General features: G+C 40.7%; 1 protein-coding gene across 1 annotated transcript in view; it reads left to right on the top strand.

The window, feature by feature from the left end:
- The first annotated feature begins 273 nt into the window (after positions 1-273).
- Positions 274-10142, top strand: part of TACC3 (transforming, acidic coiled-coil containing protein 3) — a 15179-nt gene continuing 5310 nt past the window's right edge. Inside the window, exons 1-9 of the mRNA XM_008937227.1 lie at positions 274-453; positions 597-742; positions 3080-4174; positions 5280-5379; positions 5816-6008; positions 7031-7083; positions 7726-7859; positions 7950-8061; positions 8748-8900. Coding sequence (XP_008935475.1) covers positions 274-453; positions 597-742; positions 3080-4174; positions 5280-5379; positions 5816-6008; positions 7031-7083; positions 7726-7859; positions 7950-8061; positions 8748-8900 — 2166 coding nt within the window. The remainder of the gene's footprint in view (positions 454-596; positions 743-3079; positions 4175-5279; positions 5380-5815; positions 6009-7030; positions 7084-7725; positions 7860-7949; positions 8062-8747; positions 8901-10142) is intronic.

Genomic DNA, 10142 nt, shown 5'->3' with positions numbered 1-10142 from the left:
AAAGCTATCTGGAAAGCATAATGTCAGCAATTAGCTTCTCAGACCCATCCCAAAGCAGAGGGGCTGTGCAGTGCTGCACTTAAATGCTTTCAGAGTCTTCCAAGAGACACCTTTTCAGATGAGGACTTTTCATTACTTTTAAAACTTCTTTTGAAGCTGTTCATCATTGCTGGCCAGTGGCAGGCTTCCAGCTTCTTGGGTTATCTAAAAGTGCATCTGGCTGACCACGCCCTCCCATTCATGCTGTGATGTTGTATGTGTTGATGTTCTAGAATGAGTCTGCAGATTTTAGACGTGGAAAACGGGGAAAACGGAGGAGGCGTCAGCGATGACCTGACAGCAGAAGACTGTGGCTTTTTCTTTGCACCACCAGAACCTACAGGGAGGCCGTCCATTCTGCGCATGTCCCAGAAAGAGAACTTGCCACCAAAGAGTGTGGGAAAAGCTATGAAGGTAAACTTGTGCTTTTGTATTGATTCTATTTTGTTCTCACTTTACAATCTCTGCTACTGAATGCATATGCTATTTGGAGTTTGAAAATATTGTGGTGTTCATGTTCTTCCTTTTTCCTCCCCATGCCTGCCACTTCCTTAAAGGTTACCTTTCAGACTCCTCTAAGAGATCCTCATACCCGAAAAATCCTAAGCCCTGCTGTAACAGACAAACTTGATGCTACTATCACGCTTGAGGATTGCAGTGAAGCCTTAATGGATGATTTTTTATCTTCACCCATCAGTTCTGAGTAAGTAACGTGTTCACTGCCAGTAGCATTAGCACTGTGGGGCATACTCAAGTTAGCTTCCCCATTACAAGCCTGTATAGTTCAAATGTAATTTGGTATCTTATAACAAGATGTAAACTGCACAGAAGGACCAAAATTAATGCTGACTTTGCACAAACTTTTTCAAAGATAATAGTAATTACTTAAGAAAACATTATCTTGGTTGTATTGAATACTGGGCTCTATTTCTAACTCAGTAATTGATTTCATAGAGATGACTTAGAATATAGATAAATAAGAGAAGAAACACGGGACAGAGAATGCAAAACTGTTTCCTACAATAAGATTTTCATGTGGGACTACAACTATTCTGAAGCTAATCCTTAAAGCCAAGACTTAAAATTTCTTCTCTTGCATGTGAAGTTTGGTTCTATCTCTTAATATATTGACACACCTTCTGAAGGGTTAGCTTGAATTGGTACCTTGAGGCAATGAGTATTAAGACTAAAGAAAAACCTAGCAACACAGTGTTTGTACTTGAAATTGATGTTATATATTCAGGTCTGTGCACTTTTATTGTCTAGCAGTCTGTGTCTCAACACAGGCTTATGGTAACTGCTCAGAGAAGAGTGTAAAGTCTGCAGTGTTCCAACCTGGGGTTTTGCCCTTCTCCTTTAATAGAAATATTGTTAACATTGTATTATTATACCATTATATGATAATGTTATGTAATGGGCCTCAGTGCATATTTTCATTACTGACATTTTTAGCCCCTCTTTAAACTTAAGTAAACATCTGACATCTGTAATTCCTGGTGGCAAGGCATCTCAGATCTTGGCCTTGTCCCTTGTGAGAAATTACATCTATTGCAACTACTCAAAAGTTTTTTTTGACCCATATCCTTGTTTTTAGGAAGGGGAGAAGGGAGAAAGCAGGGAACACTTAATAGTTGACGCAAATCTATACGTTTAAAGCACATTTAACTTTGTGTATACTCTGCTTTGGAAAAATACTTCTGAGCTAGGCACCACAGTTACATTATTTAGTTGCATTTATGCCCCAAACCTGTTGCTTACAGGAATAAATGAAGATTTGGTATGTACAAGGCTCAGGTGAATTAAAAGGGCTAGCACTGAATTGATTTTGGTTAGGGCCCTGAGTTGTTGCTTTTATTCTACGTGTCCTGTCTGCTTCTGAAGTGTCAGGATCTGTTTGTAGGGAACACTCGAAGGGTTGGGTGTTGCTGAAGTCTCTCCACTAGTCGCAAGAAATTGAAGTTTCCAGCAGGTGTCTCGCTCTTGACTGGCATTTATCAGGTTAAACGCTGAGGGAGAATGGGAGGGGCCTGAGTAGTTGGACCAGCCTGGGGCTGAGCTGTTGCGGGGGAAGAGGCACTCCAGCCGGGTGAGAAGGACTTCCTGAGCTCTTATCTCCTGCCTTTGCTTTCTCGTTTATCAAAGTGGTATTTTTAGTGAGCTGCTTCTCATCGTGTTCTGTTCTACAGCAGATACCGGTGGTACATAGAAATAACTTTACAAAGAGACAAAACAATGGGAGGAAATCCTGTTTCAGGAAGTAATGGCTTAACTCTCTGTGGTCTGAGGCTAAGGCTCAAAAGTTCAGTGGAGTTTAGGGAAATAAAGTTAAAAGCAGTAACTTTTAACAGTAACTCAGCAGCAGTAAGTACATAAACTCAATATCTTTAATCTTTCTTCTGCTAGAGAATCTCTTATTGGAGAAGTATTTTCTTGTATACCACTTTACTCTTCAGATCTGTTGTGCAGTTTAGAGTGCCTGAAGTTTGGGGTCTGGTTTTTTTTTGTATGTAAGCCCTCAGATTAAATACTGGTATATGCTTTTAGGGGGAAAATATATGCCAGAATGGCCAAAGTAATGACTAGAATAGGAGAACCTGAATCATAACTCAGTTTGGCCCAAGATTTGAGTCTCTTATGACTCACAGATTAATCTACATGAAGATGTACTAGTTGTGCTTGTGCTTGAGCTGCTCACTGTTAGTGTCTCCTGCTAAGCAATGTATATTTCACTGTCTAGTGTTGGGAATGTCCACATGCTGTAGAGAGCAGAGCAGTCTCCAGGGGTGACTGGCACAAGGTGAGTAGCTGTGTAGAACACACAGCTTAAGAATACTGACTAGCTTTTAGGGCTGATGTCTATATAGTTCATGTGTATGTTGTATGCTTTTGCTATCAGCTGCCTTATGCCAAGAAAATTGGGTAACTCTGAGCATGCAAGGCTAATATATTTCTAAAATATTGCAAATATATTTCTAAAGCTGATTTCAAATTATGTCTAAAAAATAGTCATAGCATGCATGATCTTTTCTTTTAAATGCAGCACATGTCAACAGAAGACTGAAGCTGACGTGAGCAACACAGTGCTAAACACACAAATGCCAGAGAAGGTCAGTGCAGCTCCCTACCCGGATGATGAGATGCCAGTGAAGAGTCGAGGTTCCTACAATCTTGATTTTGATAACTTAAATGACATCAATCCTTTTCAAAGTTCAGTGCAGTTGCAGCATTCTCCTGGAAATCTGCAGAAATCTCTTGTCAGGGTATCTAGCAGCCCTGAGAAGACTGAAAAAAATAATGATACTCTTTTGCTGGATGATACACCTCCTTTTGCTTCAACCACAGCAAGCACAGAGTGCTTGAGTGAAGATGAGAAGACTCTTTCTTTTGGGAAGGAACCTGTAGTGGGAGAGCTGGAGTCCAACAAATCCAAGCTGTCTCCTCAGCAAGCAGTCAGTGACTCTGTACAGGATGTGAAGTCTGCTTCCACAGATGTGAGACAAATGGATCGTTCAGTGGGAATAGCAGAAGCACCTACGCCTCCTGGACAGTTGTCTGGCAGCTTGGGACCCAGTAGTTCTGATGTAACTAAGCCTTCTAAAACAGGGGAGTTGAAGCTTCAGAATGTTTTAGCAGCAGAAAAAGCCTCTGTAGAAGAGTCAAAGCCTGCAGAAGAGTTGGCTGTCCCCAAAGGGGCACCTGCAGAAAAGCCTGATGTCACCAAGGCTGGATCAGTAAAACTGGAATTTGACTTTGATAGTACCACTGCTAGAAAGCCACCTCCTAAGAAACTAGGTAAAAGACCTGGAATTAAGCCACCTTCCAAAAAAATGCCTATTACCAAAACAAAACCAGAAAATACTGAAGTGCAGGATAAAAGTAATGTGGAAGATGAAATCCCTGTTCCCAAAGCATCTTATAAATTCGACTGGGACAAACTTGATGATCCAAACTTTAATCCATTTGGAGGAGGCTCTAAAATTTCCAGCTCACCCAAGTGTTCTAAACCTAGCCCTGAGAAAGTTCACCAACAAGAGCAGCAGGACAGTAGCCCATCAAGAAAGGAACCTCTTCCAGGGGACCAGGGTAACACACCAAGTACCTGTGAAAACGTTGAGAGAAGAGAACCCAAAAATCTGTAAGTACATCTGGCAGCTGAATGTAGAAGCACCTTGAACTTTGTGAGAGAAAGGTAGTTAATGGTGTCTCTAACGAGTTGAGCCCTCCCTCTGGGGCTGGCTGAGTGTGGCACGTTGTAGCCTTTAACACATGGTGTGTTGCAACAGCAAAATCTGGAGGATTTTGAGAGCTAGCCATCCTGACGTGGCTAGCTCTGTGTGAAAGATGTTCTTAAATCTGGAGGGATGGGGGGGAACAGGCTTATATGGGAAAAGCATTAGTATCCTGGTCAAGTGGCTCTTTCCCCACTCCTGCTCCCAGATGTGGAGAATCAGGTGACTGCTGCTGGCCTTCAAAAAACCAGGCAGTGGTGTTGCACATCATCCAGCATGTGAAGGGTCTAAGGCAGTTCTGTTCTCTGCTTAGTGTCCTGGCTGAACTCTGAGGTTCTGTTCTTTCTTGGTATCTGAATGGTGTCCCCAGTAAAAAGGCCTGTCACTGAAGTTGGTTTGGGTTTTTTTGGCACCACGTAAAGCTTTTTGAGAATGGGAGACATTATGTTGCCTTTCCTCAAAAGTCTAGCTATTAAAATGTCAGCATTACTGTAGGCAGCCAGGTGCTTACCAGGCATGGGCTGGCACAAGGTGTTCTGCTGACAGAAATGTTTGTTCTCTTGCTCCTGGTGTAACATGATTAGCTACAGCTCACCAAGGTGAAGAGTCACATGGGTGCTGTCAGCAGTTGTGTGCTTTGCACCAATAATCACTGTGTTACTTTGGAAAGAGTAGGCTGCTTGTAATTCTGTGCTTAATTAAACAAAAAGCCTATCTTAAAAAAAAGGCTTAACAAATGGAAATAATAGTATGAAGTGAATAGAAAGAAGTGATACAGCTGTGACTTTACTTCCCAGGCAGAACTGCATCTGACAGAGGGAGAACTTTCTGTTATTTAAGTTTGTAGCCAGACAAGACAGTGAATTTACATCTCCACCCTCTAAAGCTTTCTGTAGTGTGGCAGTAGAAGCTCTTAAAAAGCTTGTCTTGTTCAGTGCTTCGCTATATCCATAATATAGAATTCAGAACTGTCTGTGTGACTTCAGTTTTTAAATTATTTTTTTTTTTTAGGGATATCAGCAAACAGACAGTGGTAGAAGACAAGCCAGGAACTCGAGAGGACAAGCCAGCAGTTCAAGCAGCAGCTGGGCTTCCAGGAGAGATAACCAAGGTAATGTATAGCAAAGAGAGCTCATTCTCACCAAGCTGTTTCATGGAACAGTTCTGTGACTTAACCTTGTCAAACCAATGTCTGGTATTTATATTTAAGCAGTAATTTTTAAAGCATCTTCAACTCTAGAGTGAGTATTAACTGTGCAGACTGTCTTGGGAAGGTAGCGTCAGAGACAGCCAATTTGGGTATTTAGTATCTTTTTTGATCAACAGTCACATATAAGGACAAACATCAGGGTGTGGACTGTAAAAAAGGGACTCCTGTATAATGGGAGCTGTACTCTATGTGGCTAGCTTGGTGTCTATGCCTGTGAACTCTTGTTTTATTATGCTGGCTGCCCAGCAAGTTTATGACAGACCAATTTGATCATTATTGTGCTTTCCATTGCATTTAATTATTGTGACAATAAAAAGGATTGTGCATTTCTCATCAGGAGAAGAAAATGAGCCCATCTGAAATGTCTCCAGCTAATGTCCCCTCTCAAGATAATTTGGTTTCCACTGACAGTGGAGAAAAGTCAGTGCCTGCAGAAGAAGTTGAACCTAGTTCCCACAGAACTGAAATAGCAGCAGTTGAGCAGGCAGCTAGCAGTGAACCTGAGGAGCAGTTCAGGCCGTTGTCAGAAGGTAAGGGCACTTCTTCAGAACAGACTGAGAAGACACTGGTGCTATAACCTCTGCATGTGTATTTATCTCCTTCAGTTTCGGCATTGATTGTAGTTTGTGTCTCACTTTGCTCTCCTGAGAGGACTGTAAAACCTGCAGTGACTAGCAGGGGTGGGAAATGTGCTTATAAGCATCTCTCTAACATTCTCTGGTTTAAACTAAATTCAAAAAGCTGCCTATTGGCACTGAACTACCTGGAAGGGTAAAATACAGGCTCGTACAGAAACAACCTTTTTAGAGTTTCAGTGGCAGCTTTCTGTACTGAAAAAATGCTCCCTTAAAGTCACTTCTGGTATTAAAGAACTTCCTAAATTGAGCACTAGAGCTGTGCCACTGCCTCAGAGTCCTGTAGATTACCAGAGGCTGTAGCACTTCAATGCTGATGTCCTATGGTAGTGTGGGTGGTCTTTCTGCACGTGTGTGCCTGTCTGGAAAGCTACCACATGGCTGTGACTTAACCACCTGGGAAGGTTGCTCCTTGTAGGAACATTGTGTGGAATGGTGAACAGATGATTTGACTGCAGCACAGTCTGCCACTTACCTTAGTACCTGAGTGGGATCAGTATAGTGAGGTGTGGCTATAACTTCATTGCCCACATCTGAGCTGTGTGCTGGTTTTGACAGTGAGATTGCCAGTTTTGCCCTTTTATGGAGCATTGTATGAAAGAGTAGAATAGCTGAGTGTGATTGTCACTTCAACCATAGAACAACTGAAGTTTTTCAACTACGTGTTAAATTCTGCATATTCTTACAGGTGTTTGGGGACAAGTGGAAACTCTAAGTTTGCTTAGCTTAGAAATCTTTGCCTGATTTTATTTCAATTTTATTTTTTCAGGTCCAGATAGCAATGTATTTTTAGCAAGTAAATAACTAGAGGGGGTTTACTTGCTTTATATACATACCTAATTTCTGTCTGTAGGTGCTTTGCTGTAAGACAGTGTGACAATGTTGCATCTTTATTATATCATTTCCTTCTTTTTCAGTTCTAGGAATGGGCACAGAAATAGACTATCTGGAACAGTTTGGGTCTTCTTCAGTGAGTATGACACTGAAATGTTTTGTTTGCCTCCTTGGCAGAGGGTAGAGGAAAGGAAAATGGAACTGCCAAACCATAAATGTTTTCATGAAATAACTTCACTTTGAACTTGTTCACAGAAATACAGGTCCTGTTCCAAAGGAATGGGTTAAAAAGGTGGTGGAAGAAAATGTAACCTAATGCTTTGAAAGTGCAGGATCGTTGTGAAAACATTTTTCTAAGTTCTTTTGTTTTATGGGCAGTTTCAGGAAATCTGTCTCTAAACTGGGCCTGTTGTGTTGTAATCAGTTCAGCTTAGTTCTTTTTTTGATCAGGCTGTGTTTGTCATGAGCAAAGACAGTGGATGAGGTAGGCTGCTCCTTCAGCTTACAACACTATCTTTCCCTTTCAGTGTCTTCTGCTGGTTTGGATAGTTCATTTGCCCTTTGGGTTCTGCTTGTGAGCAGATTGAGTTCACTTGGTGTTACATAAGGACTTGGGCGTGTGGGCACCGAGTTCTTACGTAATTTTTCTCTGGAGAACAATGCTCTGGCCACTGAAGAATAGGCTCACCCTCTCTCCAGAGGATTATTTGTGTGTGGGGGGGGATGTGTCATGCCATGAAGCAGTGTATCTGCCAGTTTATTCCTCTTTCCCCCTCAGTTCAAAGAATCTGTCTTGAGGAAGCAGTCACTGTATCTGAAGTTTGACCCTCTGTTAAGAGACAGTCCAAGAAAACCAATTTCTGGTACTACTGAGACAAACATGGACATCATGATGGCTGCACTGCCACCTGGGTAGGTGTCCACTCCGTCTGGGCTGGAGCCTGTGGCCCTACAAAGAAAGGCAGCACTTGAATGTAATGGTGTATGTTTGTTCATTTTTAGGCCTGTGGCTGATCTAAGTAAACTGTTCAAGGAGGCTGAAAAACCTGCAGTGAGTCTTCAAAATGAAGAAAAACCAAAAGGACTGGATCTTCTGGGAACATTTACAACTTCTGTAAGGGTGTCTGGAATGTTATCAGGTTTCCTGTTGATATTTAGGAAAGGGATGGGCTCGGTTCTGGACTTAAGACTTGTGCAGATATTCTGAAGATTGCAGAATACTTATTAACAGCTTATCTAAGCTGTTAGCTTAAACAGGTTGGATACTTATAGCAAAGTTGAACTTTTTGGTGAACTTCACTTAATTAATGATATCTTTTGTGGAAACTGGTAGCATTGCACATCATATAGGAGAATTTGAGCTGGTTTTAAGACTGCTTTAATCAAGCAGTCTTGCATGCAGCTGAAGGCACAATTTTAATGGCACTGCTGTGGTGAAAAGTACTTTGGTTAAACTTGATGCTCTACAGTGTAAGGTTTGTGATATCAACAGCCTTTTATGAAGTGATCTCTATACAGCAGCTCATCTTGAAATGTGACCTTTTTAAAAAAGTGACCTTTTTTACTGTTGGGGAACAGAGTGGTGTCATGTGCTATCTGGATAGCAATTTCTGTTATACCTTAAAGATAAGTATATAGTTCTAAAAGGTATATACAAAGAAGGAAGATTACAGTAAGAATATTATGGAGATATTTCAGGTGTTTAAGTAAAATATGTTGATTCACCATTGAATAAGCTGTACAGCTAATCAATGGCATGAAAATGAGTCTGTTGAAACTGATTATTTTTTTTTCTCATAGGACACAGATCTTCCAGTTCCAGGCTCCCTGAATAGTGAGGTTCCTCCAGTCCCTTGTGCTGTTTCTGCAAACACTGCAGTGGATGCTATTATAGATGTGCTGAAGTATAGCCAGAAAGACATGGATGCAGCTGTTGAGCTGGTTAAGAGAGAGGTATGGTCATTCTTCCAAAGCACAACTTTGCACAACTTTGAAAGTCCCTAATATTTAGACTATAAATCTCTGTACCTGGTAACTTTTTTGCCATAGCTTGACATAAGCATCTCACTCTGAAAAGCTTGCTTTGCACTTGATAGGAGCAGTAGGTATAGAAATCTTCAGCACTAATATCTAAGAAAATATGGAAAACTTCACTGTTAGTCAGGTTCTGCCTCAGAACTGGTCAGTGTTAAAAAGCATCACCTGTTACCAGATGGAGTAGTTGGGTGTAATTCCAGTGTTCTGAATACTCTTTATTAAACTAGGCAGGCAGTACCTGTTCTTGCCAATGAGAGAGAGGTGGCTTCTAATATATAATTATCTTAGGATAAAACTAATGCTAGTTCAATGCAGTGATAATTTTTGGGGGTGGGTAGGCATGACAAGTATGTCCAGCCAATAAAATAAAAGATCTGGAGGAGAAAAACATTACTGTTAGTAGAGGAGGGAAGTCTGTGGGATTTCAGCCATACTCTCTCACTGTACCAATACAAAAATTGCTTTTGAACCCTCATCTTACTGATGCAAAAGGACTTGAGTATCCACTCAGATTTAAATACTTGATTCATTTTGGCTTTTGGATTATGTAACATTACAAATACCAGGAGGAGTAATTAAGTATGAATGTCCTTAAAGCTGATTGTGTCACTTCAAAATTAACTTCAGAAGAAAATGAGGCATTTAGAGTTCCTGACTGGCTATACTGCAGTTGGTGACACTAAGGACACCAAATGAAAATGACCTGAAATTATTTGCTGCTTAAATTCTTTCCCTTCAGTATAAAGATATGAGCACTTTTAGGGGTAACTTTTGCTTTCTGGCATTTAGGAGGACATTTTTAATGACCATATGGTTCAATATAAGAAAACAAATGCAGCTTTTGATAGGGAGCTATTCTCAGTGCATTGATCTAAAATGAAGAATATATATAATAACAGGGTAAAGTTTATAATATCTTTAAAATTGGTGCTATAATCTCTTGTTTCGAAGAACTATTTTAAACATGCAAACTGTTACAGCAAGATAGGTGTGGCTGGATGAATCTAGCTGTGTCTCACTTGAATATAGCAAACCCTAGCACTTTTATTTGTTCATCTGAAAGGAAGGCAAACTAAATTTAAAGATTACGTTTTTGGTGAGACATCTGAAGAGTGGGAGGAAAGGAAAATAATCCATTTTCCTTCTGGGCAAATAAAA

Source organism: Merops nubicus, unplaced genomic scaffold, assembly GCF_000691845.1.
Source record: "Merops nubicus isolate BGI_N331 unplaced genomic scaffold, ASM69184v1 scaffold17343, whole genome shotgun sequence".
NCBI classification, from domain to species: Eukaryota; Metazoa; Chordata; class Aves; order Coraciiformes; family Meropidae; genus Merops; species Merops nubicus.
The sequence above is the reverse complement of the archived record's forward strand: the minus strand, read 5'-3'. Positions and strand labels throughout refer to the sequence as shown.